General features: G+C 42.1%; 1 protein-coding gene across 2 annotated transcripts in view; it reads left to right on the top strand.

The window, feature by feature from the left end:
• The window catches only part of GXYLT1 (glucoside xylosyltransferase 1), a 57,348-nt gene that overhangs the window by 14,068 nt on the left and 24,912 nt on the right, over positions 1-18,368 (top strand). The window contains exons 2-4 of one of the 2 annotated variants that reach the window (XM_075930109.1): positions 5,479-5,571; positions 13,314-13,488; positions 17,805-17,930. In XM_075930109.1, the coding sequence (XP_075786224.1) occupies positions 5,479-5,571; positions 13,314-13,488; positions 17,805-17,930 (394 nt within the window). The remainder of the gene's footprint in view (positions 1-5,478; positions 5,572-13,313; positions 13,489-17,804; positions 17,931-18,368) is intronic. The other variant, XM_075930116.1, reaches the window with a different exon arrangement.

Here is an 18,368-nt window from a genome sequence, read left to right as displayed (position 1 = left end):
CAAAGAAAATAAAGATAGAAAATAGAAATAATGGTACCAGTGACAGCTTAATCTTTAAAGAGCTCTAAGTCTAAATTGTACCTGTATGTGTCCAGTTAAGACAAAGGACACATACAGGTACAATTTTTACCCCCTTCTGTGCCTCTTGACTCCAGCGTATCAGGCCAGGGCCGGTCCCTCAATTCCTAGGAAAGACGAATACGAGGTGGGCGTCCCCGTGGAACCTCGGGAGGCCAATCACCTAACCCGACCAGCAGATAAATGAGAGATTGACACTCAGAGTAAATGTGCTGCTGGACCCATCTTTATACCCAAAGGGGCCCGTATCCTCTTTCTTATCTAAGATGCCAAATTGTGTTGGTCCGTCTTTGTGACGCCAGTTCTTACAAGGGAGTTTCGAGTTAATTTACAGTTGCAAGAGAGAGAACTAAATTGTGCATACTAGACATTCTTTAATGGGCACGAGATTCCTCCCCCGGACAAGTGTGTGTTCGTATCAATATGGGTTTCATTCAAGGGCAGTCCTCGGCAGCCTCTTGGTCAGCAATTGGCGTATCTCTGTTTACAGCCATCCAGGGTCACAGCAGCCAGCATATCTGGGCCTTCTGTCAAGGCTACAAAGACTCTGCTGATTTTACTGCTCTGTGTGCCCTGTGTGCTCCAAGCAAGCAAAAATGGATGTTACGGGGGGGGTTCCTGTCTGGCTACACTGGGTGGGGGAACAGAGACATATGAGGACGGGGCAGATGTGCCTGATGGAATGGGAGAGGCTAGGGGTCAGCCAGGGCTGCATGGGAGAAACTCTAACAATCCTCCCCAATAAAACCTGTTCCATACACTTCCCATTCATACCCAACACCCTTCCAACTTCACACCCAGACTCTTTCTCAGAAATTTACTTTCCTCTCCCTCCGCTCATCCATTTCCCCTGACTCTCCCAAACCTTTGCATTGCTTCTGATGGGTATGGGAAATATGGTTCTGTATTGTAGTTTAAATGAATTATTACTCAGAGTTAATATGCCACATTTCCTGAATTTTTGTTGTTGTCTATATTGTTACAGAAATACTTGCTGATAGGTATTTTGAAATGAATGATAAAAAATAATTGAAACTGGCGTGATTGTATCTTTATTTTTGACATATGAAAATTTTACAGAATTTTAGAATATTGTGCACAGAATCTTTCTTTTTTTGGTATAGAATTCCACCAGGGATAGACTATTGGATAAAGATGTGAAAGTTGAGAATTTTAATAAAGAAAAATTTCTAGTACGTGTGCCTTTATTATTTTATGTAAAAAAAAAAAAAGTGCACTTAGCTTCAGTAGCTTCTCTTAGGGTACGTCTACTCTACAGAGGAGATTGAAGCTGCTGCTGCTGATCTTTCTGGGTCCAAATAAGCTAGTTTAGTGAGGACATGCTAATTTGAACTGAGAGGGCCACAGTTGTCGATGCCAGTAGTCCTGCTTTTACGAGGAGTAAGGCAAGTCGAAGGGAGAGTGTTCTCTCTCCAACTTCCTGCAGCACCAAAAGTCACATTAACTTCCTTTGACTTAAGTTAAGCAATTAACATAGCTGAAGTTTGCATCCTAATTCGACCTTGTCCCGTAGTGTAGACATACCCTTAGAAGTTAATTGGCTTTCCCATGGCAAAATCTCAAATTGCTTATTTGAGCTAAGAGGATGCTAGCATGCCCCCTGTCCCCTTTTAATGAATGTGGCTCCTCCACCACTGAATACTTCACCTGGTGGGGGGGAACAACTGCCATGGGGCCCAGTAATTTTAAAGGGCCCAGGGTTCCCAGCTGCTGCTGTTGTGCCAGTGATGGCACCTGGACCCCAGGTCCTTTAAATTGATGGTGTAGCACTTCATGGTGCATTCTGGGAGGCTCTAAAGCAGCCGTAGCCAACCCATGGCTCACGAGCCACATGTGGCTCTTGCTCCCCAAAAGTGCGGCTTGCGAAGCTTCTCCTGCATGTTCCCCCCGCCCCCAAACAGCCTTCTTCAGTTCTTCCCCCACCCGCTGGCTTCCCAGTGCTTACCGGGTCAGAGCTGCAGGGTTTTAAAAATGGCGCCCAAGGTGGCGGCCATCTTAAAGGGGCACCCTCCTTTTTAAAAACAATTTGTTTTTAATGTTTCTGCTCAACAATTCTGTTCTGGGGTGCTCGCTGCTTTTTTTTTTTTTTTTTTTTTTAACAATTCTGGTGAGGCTCTTCGCATTTTTTCTGCCACTGTTTTGGCTCTCTTTGTTAAATGGGTTGGCCACCCCTTCTCTAAAGGCTGGGGTGAGCAGTGTGATGCATTCCAGGTGGCACTGAGGACTGGCTGCCTTGGCCCGGCCCCTTCCCGGAGAGTGGAGCTGCCCCCCCCCCATCTTGCCCAGGGGCCCAGCGTGGCTGTCAGCTCCTCGACTCCCAGTGCTTTGTTTTAGGGCTAGAACACTGAAATCTTCATTGACTACTTGTTGATTCTAAATTATGCACCAAACATTTTTCTAACTCCTGGATGTCTGTGGAGGAGAAATACCCAGAACTTTCAGTGAAGCCTTGAGAGTACTTGTGCCTTTTGTGGTGCCATATTCTCTGTGAATCAGTTTTTTCTGCTTTGACTTACTTTATTTTTAAACTCATTGCTGTTAAAACACTTTCTGCTCTCACCTCATTGGAGATGACCTCTGCTCTTGCCTAGCCAACACTGACTATCCAACATCTTTACTTATTAAAGCAGGCACAGCACTTAATTTTTTTTGAACGTTTCTGATACTTATGCAATGTAAATTAATAAGTTATCTTGTGTCAAAAGACTTTAACTAATTTTCAGATAGTTTTATTTGATTATTAGCTCTTGTTAACTGCTTTCTGGTGATTAAGTCTTAGAAGGCATACAGGAGATATGAACTTACAATATGAATTTCACAATTTGCTGCATGTTTGTGGGGACTCTTGTACATTTCAAAGCTGGCACGCCACATGCAGCCCTGGGGCCAGTGGAAAGTCCTGCTGACTCCGGGCTCCACATGGGTGCTTCTGCTTTGAAATGCACAAGAGCCCCTACTGGGGCTCTTGTACATTTCAGAGGAAGAATGCGGAAGTGCCTATCAACTAGTTGATTCCATCGTCTACTCGACTAGTAAATTAATCGATATTTAACATCCTTAGTTTCAAAGGAATTGTTTAAATCCAGTCCAAAATCTGTAGTAATTATGAAGGACAAGCAGGAAAGAATTCAACTTAATGTTCATGTTCCAGGTTGAGTAGGTAGTCGTGTATTCTAGATGTCCTTGAGTCTGAGAAAGGAAGTGCCAAATTGCTGTAGTAATCACATTATAATTGCATTATCTTATTATAACATTATGCGGTTCTCTTCTTTTACACTTACACAAAACATTATTTCATCACCCATTCTCCCAAAGTGCTTTTCATCCATAGAGTGCAAAGGAGGGTAGATACATTTCAAGTTACAAAAACTCAGAGCTGTAGCTAAGCGTTTTAGCACCCTCTAGAAAGAACAACAGTGTCGTTGGATTCTATTCAACGGTGTTAAGCCCATTGCTATGGGAAGAAGAGCCTGATGCTGCTGACCCTAATTGCTCCATTTTTGTGTCCCTGTCAGCCCTATGTCCTGGGCAACTGCTCTTCTCGTTCCAGCCTAGTTATGGCCCTGGAAAAAATAAGGCGTAAGAGGTCACTTCAGAGTCTCTCTGCACTTTGAGATCTTCAAATTTATCATTTTGAAATGTGTGCTTAAGTGAAATTCTACAGTTGATTTGCTCACATAGGCCTTTGAACATGCATTTTAAAAACTTTTTCTAATCACTCCTTGCCTACTACTGTGTAAAAGTGGGTGGGGCAGCAATAGAACCTGCTATTTCAGCTCTTAGTCTAGTAGAGGTCAAGAAATGATTGCATTCGTCATTAATATGAAAGAGGAAATCTTGCCAAAGATGGTGGTTATGATACTGCACAAAAATATAAGCTTTCTTGGTCTGGACATCCAGCGCCCCCATCACCTGAAGAAGTGGGCTGTGCCAACGAAAGCTCATGATACCATCTATGTGTTTTGTTAGTATTTAAAGTGCTACCAGACTATTTGTTGTTTTTAAAGAAAATAAGGTTCTTCCACTTAGTTTTATGAACAATGGTAATAAACAAACTTTGGTTTGTCAGATTCTCATATGAAGTGAAAGTTTTTGGTGGATGGAAATCATATTTAAAGAGACAAAATGTCATTTGAAAAAAGATTATATTTAAAAATCTATTCTACTTTAGGATAGGGATGTGAGAGTATTAGCTTATCGGTTAGTGGTGTCAATTATACTCAGCCATATCCCGGAGCTGCAGCAGAACAGTGAGGTGTCTTGCCCTAGGAGCCAGGCAGGCAAAGGCTGCCCTCTCTGCTGGTGGGGAGAAGGCTTCACTTTGGTAGGGTAGGGAAGCCTTCTCCCTGGGAGCTGGGCAGGCAAGGGCTGCCAGCTCCACTCCCAAGGAAGAGGCTTCTCTGCAGCAGGGAAGCCATTTCCCGAGGAGCTGGCCTGGAAGCGGCTGGTGGCCCAGCTCCTGGGGAGGCTTTGCATCTTACTTAAACTTTATACTGCAGAACCCACAGTGTGTAGTTGTGTAACAGCTGAGTTTTTCAGTGCTTACACGGTTACCTATTCAACTGACTTTTAACATCCCTAATTTAGGACTGATATAGGCTGTCTAGAGGAAAAAACCTTTCATATGTTATGATAAAATACTAATGGCCCCATCTACACTAAGGCTTCGAAGCCTGTTGATTTAAAACATGGTTTTTTGAATAGAAAGCATTTATTTTTCTAGACTAGACAAGGTCTTAGAAGAAAAAAGATTCTGGGAATACTTAAATGGAAGGTCACATTGCTTCTTGGCACAAGGGAGCCAGTATTCTCAAGGTACCCTTTGATTCTAATAAAATACCTCTGTAATATAGTGTTTTGCCACTTGGCCATGGCAAATTTGAAAGCTTGCCCTGGACCATGTGGGGACTTACACCATCAATTTCTGCAACATTTAAGTTCTCATTGGAAAAAAAATGCACCCTGCTCTGCTCCTGGCTCTGGCTACTGGTCCTACATCCTGGGTCCCAGCTACAGCCTTGGACCTGGGGCTCTGCTCACGGCCCCGGATGCTGGCTTTGCACCAAGGGGCCTAACTGCTGACCCCCAGCTATGGCCCCCACATTGTCCCCTTTATTCCTGTCCATGTGTCTCTGACCCCTGCAGGTGATGGGAGGGGTGAGAGGTAAAAGAGGGGACCACTGCTCAAACTAATACATTTAGCGTTTGAGCTAGTAGGTATCTGGTTTATTATCTAAGCCCTGATACAGTATAAGCTAGTATTCTTTATGGAACTACAATGCCATAGTTCTGATGTTGGGGTGAAAATAATCCATTTCATTTTTTATGTAAAAAGAGTAATGTTCTTATAGGATTGTTATTTCTGCCTTATCCTGTCAGGTGTAAGAAATTGTCTGTCTCTTACTGGAATTCCTATTGGATGCTGCCCTCTGATGTTTGTGGAATGAACTGCTTTTGGGAAGCTGCTTTTAGGTAGGCTCCAATAAACATATTACTCAGTTGCAGACAGGTGCAGCCAGTATCATTTCTTATATGACAAACTGGGAAGTTAAGCACACTTGAAATTTACTTCAGATACATTTTTTTTGTTCTCATAGTACAATTGTCTTAAACTGGACATTGCATGCCCTTTTAATGACACTTTTCATTATCAAGTAACCTAAGAAATTAAATATGAAGAAGAAATTCAGAGAATATTTAATATTTTGTATTTAATGCATTATTTCTTTTTGTTTTATTACTACTTAGGAATTATTAACTGGCTTACAAGTCCTTGCCATGTAAATATAAAAGGCAATAGAATAATTGTTATAGCAGTGAGCTTTTGTTTCAAGAGACATTATGTTGAAATGTACTCACTAGATCTCTCTATTTAACAGGGTATTACTATTTTATAGAACGAGACTCATTTCAACATGGACATGTCTAGTGATTTTATCAAATTTAAGTGAAATCTCTACTCATAAATAGCAGACCAGGCTTGTCTATTAAATGCTAATATTCAACATTTATTTTCTGCCTAAGACATTTACCACAAGTGAGAAAATCTTCTAACCTAACATCATGAAAAGCTATTTGTGGGTCACCATTTTTAACAAATAGATAAAATTGGTTGCAGTGAGTTGTAAACCTGCAGATTAATACAGTATAGGTAGAACAAGAGTATATTTTGCAGTTTCTCATTTCTAATGCTCAGATTTTTTTATTTGAAACAGGGAGTTCCTTATTAACATTTTTCTAGGATTTCATGACTAGCTGAGAGCACTAGTTAAACAACCAGACCCTCCTCAATTCTTTTTCAACTGTCCTTGACCTGAGAGAGCTCCCAGCAGTGTTTAAGTCTGATAGTTATACTTAGTGAAAGTAGTCTTTAGTACCTTAGTTAGGGTTACTTCTCCATTTCTCCCTGTATGTTTTTTCTGTTTACTCCATTTGAATACCCCTTAGCTTAGTGCTACCATTAGGGCTGAAGTGCTATAACTTGAGCTATACCCGGTTCACTGGGCTCAAAGAGCCACCTTCTCTGCTGAAAGGCAGTCCTGTTCTTTGACGTTCACTGTGTATATCTGGTGCTTAAGGGAGACTAAAGTCCCTCAAAAGTGCTCTCAATGCACCAGCCTATAGCCTCACACCAGAAAGGAATGAGGTTTAACTGTTAATTCGAACTAAGGGGTTTCTCTCAGAATCGTGCTTCTTTGTCACGTGTATACACGGGCAGTTACTTCGGGCTAGTCAGTTTCCAAAATGGCGACCTGCTGGGAATATGCTAATCAAGCACGGGATATTTAAATCCTGCTCTTCATTAGCAATTTTGGTCGCCCTCATTAGCCTCCCTAGTTGGAACTAGGGGGCTAGGTTAGACGTACCCTCAGTGGTTCCCCCCTGCAGGCTTTTGGGGGAAGGGTGGGCTCCTGGGGCTAACTCAACCTCCAGCAGCCACTCCTGTGGCCTTGAGGCTGTTGGGTGGAGCCAGGCTCAGGGGGCAGCCCTGCCCTCCAACAGTTCCTCTCCCCCCTGCAGACTGTCTGAAAGGGGGAGTGAGAATCCAGGGGCTGCCCCTTCTCCTGTGGCCCATCCCCCACAGCCTACAGGCTCTCCATAGGGTGTGGTCAGGCTCTGGGTTAGGGGCAGGAGGACTACTCACCCAGTCTGGTGGCAGGCAAGATGGTGGACTCCCAGCCTTGCTGGCCATTCCTCAGTATCACGTTCCTTCTCTCTCTGCCCCCTCCCTTTCCATGTAATGGAAAACAGTCCCATTTCTGGCACTTCCGTTTTCCTGACACAACCAAACCGTGACCTTGGTTTAAGTTAGGGTAAGAGGAAGCTGCATACCAAAGTTGGTGCTTCTAGATCTTACAGGTTAGGAGGAGTTCTTGAACCAAACAGATTCATGTGTAACATTTTATTTCATTTTATAGTGTTTGGAACTGTACATATGAATGAGTTTTGGCCTGACTGTAAAAAGTTAACGTATTTGCAAAGCAGCTTTTTATAACTTGAAGGTAACTTTGCGTGTAACTCTTTATTCCAGTTTATGGCATTAAGATATATTTAAATTAAAGATTATGCACATATTTATCTTTTTCATAATTTATTTTGGAAGATTGTTGAGAATGGATAATATTGTAGACAGATTCTTGGCAAACCTTTCCACTGTGGGAAGATTTTTCATAGGTGGTAAATTCTCATTTACATATTATCTTAATTTGAAAGATTGTGCTATTTAATGCATTCATACAGTGTTAGGTTTGATAGTCACATGTGAACAGTTCAAGGTAAGAATGTTATTAAATGGTTTCCAAAGTAGATCAACCATGATAACACATCAACGTCTTGCTTAAACACAAGGATTCAAGGGAACACAGGTTTGTTGTGTGCTCTGTGCTGATACCAAGCTAACTTTATTTTAGCATATTGTACTAATACAGAAATGGCTTCTGTACAGAACTTGTATATTTCACAAGGCACTTCTACCATTGCCCCAGACAAATGACCAAGAATAGAGGTCACAGTTGTCTTAAAAGCAACATTAGTATGCACAGAAGTTGACTATAAATTCAATAATTTTTTTATGTTTAGACTTCATCTAGAGCAGAGGTTCCTAACCTGTTGTTGGACTGTTAATGGTCTGCTTGTGATTTGGACAGCTGCCTCATCATGTTGTGTTTTCCTCTGTATTTATTGCTGACAAACTTCATTAAAATAATTCAATTTATATATCTAAAATATTTCTAATGCTATTTTCCAATGTATGTAAGTTCTGTAGCTGTTACTGGTCATCATATGCTTAGGTGGAGGGGGAGGGGAGGATGGATAGGAGGTGGTGCTAGGGAAGAAACCTGACACTTTCGATGGTGAGTGGGAGCAGGCTCCAAACTGGGAAGGGGCATTCTGGCAGTTCCTATTTCTATTCTTCAGCAGCTGGTACTTGTGTCCTGTGCTCTCCAGAGGTTAGTGCACATGCTCTTGACCCTCTGGCTGGCTCTGTGTCTCTGCCAGAACCCACAATTGCTGGAAGACAGGAAGAGGAGATCTATTTCTACCTTCCCCCCAGAAGTCTAGCCATATCTCGTGTGTTATGGGAGCTGCTTCAGTCCCTTCTCCAGGTCCTGCACTGGCTTCTGCAAAATATTGTAGTGCAAGAAATATACATCAAATGTTTCCATTATGGGAACATTTGTCATATCCCTCCAGTTTTGCTGTCCCTGGTTATGAGATCACATTGAGAAGGGACTAGGTCTGTATAAAGTGATGGTGGCATGGGGCGCTCAGTCCTGAATGGAAGGGGAAATGTTTAGACATAGACTTCTAAAGCTACATTCCTTTTCTGAAATGTGGATTTACAAATCTCGCACTTCATTTGCATAATTGCATGAAAGCACTTTTTAGAAAAAGGATTTCTCAAAAAAGAAACTGCAGTCTAGATGGTTTTGAAAGAACCTGTACACCTCAACAAAGTGCAGGCACATGGAATCAGTAGTTTGGTTCTCTTCACGGGGTCTCTAATTAATCATTTCTCACCTCTGCTCACAATTTAATGTTGCATCCTGTGCTCTATTGGTTAGCTAGTAAGATTAGGTTCTAAGGCAGGGATGGGCAATAATTTTTGCCTGGGGGTCACTTCAAAAACTTTTGAAGTAACCCCAGGCCATCCTGGAAGGGCGGGGCTACCCCAGCCCCATACCCTTATTGGTCTGGGGGTGGGAGAAGCCCCTTTGCCCTCCCTTCCCACTAGGCACCCATGCTCTATAAGAGGCTTTGCACGCTTCCCCACCCCCAGGCCAATCAGGGTCTGGGGGGCGGGGGAGCATGTGAAGCCTCCTCCTGCCCTGCGAGGTGCCATGGGCTCCTCGCAGGACCGGGGCAGGGCAAAGGAAGCTTCATGCAGCTCCTCCATCCCCAGGCCCTGATTGGCCCAGGTGCGGGGAAGCGTGCGAACCCTCCTCCACTCTCCCCCCTGGCCCTGCGAGCCGCGCGCAGCACTTCAAAGTGCCACATGCTCCTGGCAGGGTGGGAGGAGGCTTCACGCGCTCCTGTGCCTCCAGGCCAATTAAGGCCTGGGGCAGGAGAGTGCGCAAAGCCTTCTACACACTGCCCCCACTCTGTGAGCAGCGCTTTGAATTGCCGCACGCTGCTCGCAGGGCAGGGACAGAGCGGAGAAGGCTTCGGGCACTCCCCGTCCTCCAGGCCCTAATTGGCTTTGGGGTGGGGGAGCAGCAGGACCTCTGTGGGCCAGATCCACCTGCTTGCGGAGGCCCTTTTGCCCATCCTATTCTAAAGTATTCCTAGTCAGAGGTTTAAAATTAAAAAAAAAAAAAAAAAAGTTCTTTGGACAAATAATTATTTGTGAATGATTAACATTTATCACTGAGCAGAGTTTTGGCTTTTTCTGTGTTGCCATGAAACTTTGTTGGAGGGGAAATAAGAACTTAACTTTGAATTAATGTTTCTGGATTAGGCATTTGCAACAGAGTGCACTCGCCTATCACGAGCACCCCCGGCTGAATGCATGTGCCTGCACTTTGTTGCTGTTTGTGGAGAATGGCCACGCTCGCTGCCTCATTGCTCTCCTGGAGCCGCTGATGCCGCTCCTGCCGGCAGCCGCTTTGTCCCCTCCCTGTAGCACCTGGGGGCGAAGTGGTGCTGGCAAGAGCGGCATCAGCGGCTCCAGGAGAGTGACTGGGCAGTGAGCAGGGCCATTCTCCCAGCCCACGCCCTGGGGCCGCTGATGTTGCTCCTGCCAGTGCCGCTTTGTCCCCGGGAGCTACAGGGTCAGATAAAGCGGAGTATCAGATTACCGAAGGTCGGATAATTCGGACTCCACTGTACCTCCCTTTTACCACCCATAATTCATATGCCTCCACTTTGTTCTTAAACAGCATTCAGCCTTAACTTTTGGTTAGAAATAAAATACATGAGTGTGTTTGCTTATATGGATTTGAATTATATAATTTCTCCGTAAAAAATCACTATCAAATTCAGTAAGTCTCTTACAATGGATCACCCAGTCACAAAACTTTTTTTAAGGATAGTAGGAAAAACATCTCACAGCCACTAGTTGCAATACAACACATCTTTCTTATATTAGTACAAAACCAGATGAAGAAGTATGCTGAAAGTCTTCCACTAGTCCTCTATTATGGGAGCACTTGTGGCTCCATAGTTAAGGTTGGGTTGAGTGAGGGCTTTTTTGCATTTAATGCAAGGATTCAACTATTTAACTATTTATGAGAAATAGTTGTATTTTTCCTGAAACTGTGCCACTTTTTGACCAGACAGTGAATTTTCTGAGATTTTGTAGTTGAATTCATTTCAATTTACTTAAACAACAAATGGCAGGTAGCACTTTATAGACTTAACAAAACATGTAGATGGTAACATGAATTTTCATGGGCACAGCCCACTTCTTTAGATGACCTGAGTTTTGAGTTTAGGATGTATGGGTCTGCAAATCTACTAAGATGGGAAAGGTAACTGTTAAGTGTAGAGCCAGGTTTGCATTTTTATTTGTGTTTTGTATTGCAGCCATTTGTTTCTACCACACTCTCTTTTTCTAGTTAAATTTCTGTGTGGCTTACTGGCACAGAGGTTTAAAGTAAAGTTGGTAAACTGGATACAATACATCTTTGGGTGCAGAAAATCTGGAATCTCTGATGTTGCATTGGAATTCAAAGTAATTTGGAGATGCGGGTGCATCCTTTTGTTAGCCTGCAAGATGAAGAAAAGGCTGGCAGGCTTAAGGAAGAGCTCTTGAAGGGCTGACAGATCAGGGAGCTGTCACCTCGTTACCATGAGAGAGAGACTCCTCATTAGAGGCAGGGGGTAGCAAGGTGACTCTCAGTAATGGATACTCCAAGAACCATCACACAAAGGCTGAATAATGTTCTTCAGAACTCTATAAAACTATCCTGTAGTGAAATAAGATGGTGGTGGTAAAATATAATTTGTCATTGAATTGATTTATTTGGCACCATACACACAATTTATGGATTAATCAAATGGTTATTGCACTGCATCACTACATAATGTTGATACAGTTGTTTGGGTTCCTTAAGGTAATCCAGACACATTAAAATAAGTTCAACCTTAACTCTAAATTTTGTTCTTGGTGGGATAACTACAACATCCATGGATGATGAAAGGGGAGGAAGCTGAAGTTGAGAGAGAGGAATAGGTGGACTGTTGGACTACGTAACTTGAAGCACAGCAGATTTTTTTTCTATATTACTTTCCAGTTTATGTAAAGAAGTATATATCCACTATGAATCTTCTTTATTATCAACCTCTGCCCCTACTTCTCCCCCCCAAATCCAAGACCGGACAACTCTGCTTCTCCTCCAGGTCTTTGGAGAGATGCACTCTTTTCCTCCATGTCCCCTACTACTTTGCCACATTCAAGTTATAAACTCTTCTATGTATTAATACTTAACAGTTGAATGGTATCGGGAAGCAAGGAGAAGAGTAAGGATTTGGATGGAGGGAAACACATTGAGAAACAGGGCTGTAGAGCCATAGGTTCAACATGGAGGCAAGTTGGGTATAGGAGTGGAGGCAAGTGTATAGATGGGCCATAGGAGCTGTTCAGTAGGCTGTGGAGTGCCGATTGGAAGTGGGGAGAGCTAGAGCTGGAAGAGATCTGATTGAAGAGGATCTGTGCTCTGAACCAATTGTGGCCAGTTGGTCTCTCTGCTTCTACCAGTTCTTTCCTGCAGGATTACTTGAGTTCAGGTCTCTTCCCCTTATAATTCTGCTTCCCTTGAATTTCACCCAAGCGTGCTCTGTTGGTGCAGTTTCATGTCATGGAATTTTCTCTGATGTAGATGCCCCTTTTTTTTCTTAGGAAATACTATCTTTAGGCATTTCCTAAATTACCAGGTCAGGAAATGCCAATGTTAATTCTGTTCATGTGTGTGTGAGAGTGAAATAAATATATATAAATATATAAATGTTATGGTTTATTATGTGCTTGTTTTTCTGTTAGACTCTTGTTTAATCCAGCACACAGTGAATGAAGCCATTGTGCAGCATTTATTTCAAAGTAATTTACTAGAACAGAAAAAAGCTGCACCCAGTATAACTGCTTAAGTCATTCAGCAATTATCCTCTGTGCAAAATTAATGTTTTAACATTATTTATAAACACACTCAGTCTTTGGAACCCTGCCTCATTTACTGCACATTATCCAGCCTCTGCATTGTATTAGGTAGGATCCTGTGAGAGGATTATAATGAGCATATAACTAAAAACTCTGTTGTAGAATACACACATAAGATTTAAGGTTATGCACTCAACTTTAATTTTTGACTTCACAATGCTTTTAACTCTGTAATCATATTCTCTTAATGTAATTATTTTGATGGAATTACTCAGTGGATGAATTTATAATAGGATGATAAATTTGTTTGTAAAGTTTCCAAGAAGGTGGATATTTCCTTTTTTGAGTGTTGCTAACACTTTTTATCTGTATAACTCTGTAATTTTGTGAATGTCAAGTGAAGTCAAACTTAACTATAATCTAGACAAAATGTAACTTAGTCCTATTTTTTCTGTCCTGTTTCAAAGTATCATTTATTAAATAAAATCCATTTTTACTTCCTAACTTCAGTTTAGAGCAGGGATATTTTGTTAATGAGATTATCCGCATAAAATGACACAACTTTTTATATCTGTTCTTGCTAAATGCTGATTCATTTTTTTTTACCATTTTTCATTAGATATGATTTTATGAAAACTCATCTTGCTGAGAAGATGCATCTAGCAGTGGTTGCCTGTGGTGAAAGGCTAGAGGAGACTGTTACTATGTTGAAATCAGCCATTATTTTCAGCATCCAGCCTTTACAGTTTCATATTTTTGCAGAGGACAAACTGCACAACAGCTTCAAAGGCATAGTAAGTATCCAAGTCACTTAGGCTATGTCTAGACTGCAGGCTTCTTTCGAAAGAGCCTCTTTCGAAAGATCGCGCCTAGACTGCAGGCGGATCTTTCGAAAGAGAAATCCGCTTTTTCGAAAGAGAGCACCCAGCGAGTCTGGATGCTCTCTTTCGAAGATGGCCTCTTTACATTGAAGAACACCTTCTTTCGAAAGAGGAGCTTTCGAAAGAAGGCGTTCTTCCTCGTGAAATGAGGTTTACCGCCATCGAAAGAAAAGCCGCGTTCTTTCGAAATAATTTTGAAAGAACGCAGCTTGAGTCTGGACGCAGGGGAAGTTTTTTCAGGAAAAGGCTACTTTTCCCGAAAAAAACCCTGAGTCTGGACACGGCCCTATTGAGGAGTACGGGATCTTTTGAAAAAGGGTTTTTTCCCCTGAAAGAACCATATCTAGATGGTGGTTTTACTTTTGAAAAGCCCTTTTTCGAAAGACCGCGCAGCCACCATTATGCAAATGAAATGTGGGAAATTAGCATCCTGGCTTCATTTGCAATTTCGATCTGTCTAATTTACATCCTTCTTTCAAAAGAGGGATGTAGTTTAGACAGGCGCTTAGTCACTTATCCCTTTTTTGTCAGCTACAGTGTGTCTCCTGCCTGCTTCACAGTCGGTGGGTGGGAAAGTCAGCATGGTAATATTCCAGAGCCCAATATTCTTGGATGTGGGACTTAGGGATCCTTCCTTGCCAAGCACTAAATCAGATGTGCCATGACCTCTGGGGAAAGAAACGTCGTCTAAACTTTCCTGCAGCATACTGCATTATGGTCTGACAAACTTCCTTCTTAGTAAAAAAACAACAAATGGTCTGGCGCGCTATAGACTAACAAAAACATGTAGATGGTATCGTGAACTTGGTCATCTGAAGAAGTGGGCTGTGCCCACAAAAGCTCATGATACCATCTACATGTTTTGTTACACGTCTATAAAGTGCTACCAGACCATTTGTTGTTGTTTTTCTGTAACACACTAACTCGGCTACCCATGAAGCTCCCTTTTTAGTGTTTCTCAACAAGCTTTGCCCAGAAACAGTAAGGCTGTTCAAACTTCTCTTGCTGGTTCTGTTCCCTGTTTCATTGTAGGGCTACTTAAGGATGGCTATCAGAACTTTTATATAAGTTAGTAGAATGACTAAGAAGTGTCCTCAGAGTGGGATGATATCCATGGCAGGTACTCTGGTAGAAAATTTATTTGCAACAGTGCTTTCTCCTATACCTCAGGCCAAAGGTTACTCTCTTTGTTTCATTGAAGTTTCTTATGGCTTATCCGTAAACCCAGTCATGACTTACTAGTTTCTGGTTCATTTTCAGGTTTCCTCCTCTGAGTCCAAAACAGTTAAACCTTTCTCTCAAAGTCCAGTTCCTCTCTGGGGCCTACACTTTATTCCTGTATGGATGTCCTTCACAGGTCTCCTGTCAGGCATGTTTGTTTTCCTCAACATTGTTGTTCTATTTTCATAGAAACACACAACTTCCTTTAAGATGTCTGTGGTACAGAATTACTGGTCTTTCTAAAACACTTTTCCCTATTCCCTAATTCCTTCCAAGTTTATTTCCCTTAACTCCTCCATGTCTGTCTCTGCCAAGTCTTTTTTTGCTTTGACAGTGTTTGAGATATCTTTAGTGTTGTGTCAATGTTTGTAAGTGTCATAGAGATTCTCAGGGGAGAGGAGCATAGAAGGCTTCAAAAAGGAGGCTTAGATCTCCTAACAGACTCCTCTTCAAAGAGAAACTGGTCACTTCAGAGACTGACTGTTCTGGAAAACTCAGTTCCTAGAGGGAGAACCATTAAGGCTCCAAACACATCTAGAATTAGGAATTATTAATACTTCTGGTTCTTTGGTGCTAAAATTGACGGCTACGTCTAGACTGTCCCCTTCTTCGGAAGAGGCATGCTAATTTCGAACTTTGGAATAGGGAAATCCGCGGGGGATTTAAATATCCCCCACGGGATTTAAATAAACATGGCCACCGCTTTTTTTCCGGCTTGGGGAAAAGCCAGAAAAGAGCGTCCAGACTGGCACGATCTTCCGGAATAAAGCCCTATTCCAGAGGATCTCTTATTCGTACTTTGAAATAAGCAGGAGCCCCCTGCCACTCAGTGTTGCTGCCATTGTATCAAAAAGCAGCTGCTGTCTCTGTTTAAAAATTGGCTCTCTGTGCAGACTGGTTCTTGCCTGCAACTCCTGTCTGTAGGGGCCTGGGGCCTGAGCTCCCCGCAGATAGAGACCGCTCTGCCATCCCAAGGAGCAACATCTGACTGTGGCGAACTCGGGCTCACTGCGGACAGAGGCTGCTCCAGCATCCTGAATCCTCTTTTCTCCCATTCCCTTCCCTCCCCCCCGCTGCCTCTGTGGGAGGCAGCAGGAAGGGGACAGGAGGCTCTGTGTGGAGAGCTGGCTTAAAAGCCTTTGCCCCACGTGTACCAGCTTCCACCTGCCCCCTTGTCATCTGTGCTGCTGCCTCTCTATCAGAAACAGCAGTGTGGGGCTGAGGGATGCAGGCGGCTCCAGGGCATCCAGTGCTCCTGGGGAGCAAGCAGTTCATGAATGTTTTTCCACAGATTTGACAGCCCACTCCTCTCTTAGATTTAAATCTCTTCTTTATCTTATGAAGCCATGTCTGTGAAGATGGCTTTCTTGGTGGCTACCAGATGAATGGGGGCTTCAATAGCAGATTCTCTTGTTCCAATATTTTTTTGGGAAAATGTCGTTTTGACCACCCTAAATTTCTACCTATAGTATATTTTGAATTCAGTATTAACCTGGTTATTAATTTTCTGGTTTTTTTTCTCCCCAAAGCCACACCAGAACAGGGAGAAGGCTTCACTACATACCTTAGATGTCCAGAGAGCATTGTCCTCTCTGGACAAAATCAAACCATTAGAAAGTCTCCCAGACTTTCTTTGAAGACAAATCAAAAGAATACATGGTCTCCACTCAACAACTCTTAAGGTGGATCTCTGGGTGTATTATTTCTTGCTATGAGGCTGCCATCGTTCAGACCCCTTCTAGAGTACCACCACATTCTACAAGGTCCTAGTATACTTCCGAAGCATTACTTAAAATGTTTCTAGGTGTGGAAATTTGCAAAGCTGCAACCCTGGACCTCAGTACAAACTTTCTCCAAATAGTATGCATTCCTGATCAGACGTTGCAATTAAAATGCCATTCTGTCTTTAGTGTTGGATCTGGTTCTGAAGAACCCTTCTCCTTCTCGGGATACTGAAGTGGAGTGCATGTAGCAATGCTGCTTAAAGAAGAAGAGGTTATGCACTTACGCAGTAACAGGAGTTCTTCAAGATGTGTCCCCATATGAGTGCTCCACTACCTAACTTCCTTCTACTCTGCTTTAAGTTTCATCTCATGGGACTTAGAAAAGAGAAGGAACTGAGGGCAGTTCACCCATGCAGCTGTTTATATCTTCAGGACAAGGCAAGAGGGTGTCTGAAGTGCATATGCACAGTCCAAATGGGTACTTCTACCATGAATCTTCAATCTTAGTTGTATGTACATAAGAAGTGAAGCACCACAGCTCAAAGAACTCCAGTTACTGCACAAAGTGAGTAACCCCATCACTGTATAAAATGTATTGACCCAACTGCCAACGTGAGTTCATTTTAAATCAAATCCAGCTTTCTTTCAGTAGCTTATCTTCAGGAGAAAATCTGGACTTGTTCTGTCTGACAAGGCACTCCTACTAGCTCTCAGCATGCCAGTGTCTTTGCAGATTGGAATGACAGTAGTGGGGAAAACAATCAATTGGGTTATGTCCCTTCTTGACAAATGCCAGCTGTTGAATAGAAAATTATGACTAGATTGACAGTCTGAGGCAGGAATTGGGTTAATTGATGCAAAATTATGGTGTCTGGTTATTTTTACATTAAAAGTGCAAATTACCTAGGGTTGTTCGGTGGTAGACCAATGTGATTCTATTATACCAGTTCTGATTTTAATTTTGATGATTCCCCTACAAAATCAACAGTTTTTTTTAATGTGTTCACTATCTCTTTTACTTTTGTGTGCCATCTTTGATTTGCTCTCATTTTAAAGACCTTTGCGCAACATTGTACTTTATTTTTATAGCTTAAAAAAACAACTTTCCAGGTTGGGGGAAGGAGAAGTTTGATAATTTAATTCAAGACATGCAGAAATATGTACTGATGTACATATGTACTAATTAATTGATATTATTAATCTAAACGGTGGGTTCTTCCTGTGATGTAATATTCTCTTTTATAAAATTAAGATTAAACAGTTTTATGTCCTTTCTTTACCTAGCTCAGTGGATTGCCATATCAAGGAAAATTTAATTATACCATATACCCAATAACATTTCCAACTGAGAGTGCAGCAGAATGGAAGAAACTATTCAAACCGTGTGCTTCGCAAAGGCTATTCTTACCAGTAAGTTAGCTTATTTCATAATAATAAACTGTTTACAAGTTTGGTTTTTTTTAATCATTTCATCCAGATTTGTTTTTGAATTTACCTAACTTTTGGCTGAAATTGTACAGAGAACTATTTCCAGTAAAAATAATTTGTAAAATTTTCAAAAATACTCCATTTCATTTTTTCCTCTTTAGAAGCAATTTTTTTTTTTATATTCCATTTTCAGTTGCATGGTACACCAGTATGTTAGGCAAGGGGTTCCCAAACTTTTTGACATGGGGACCAGTAAATCAATTCACTAGCTTTTGGAGGGCTGGTAATATTTATTTACACATTTGCATATTCATTAAGCAGATGAATATTCAAATAAGTTGTTTCTGGTCCTCCCAAAGCCCCCAGTGCCAGCTTTAGCAAAGCTTTTGATAGGTCACCCACAATATTCTTGCCAGCAAG

This window comes from Pelodiscus sinensis, chromosome 1, assembly GCF_049634645.1.
Source record: "Pelodiscus sinensis isolate JC-2024 chromosome 1, ASM4963464v1, whole genome shotgun sequence".
NCBI classification, from domain to species: domain Eukaryota; kingdom Metazoa; phylum Chordata; order Testudines; family Trionychidae; genus Pelodiscus; species Pelodiscus sinensis.
Note: the sequence above shows the minus strand (reverse complement) of the source record. Positions and strands in the feature narration are given on the sequence as shown.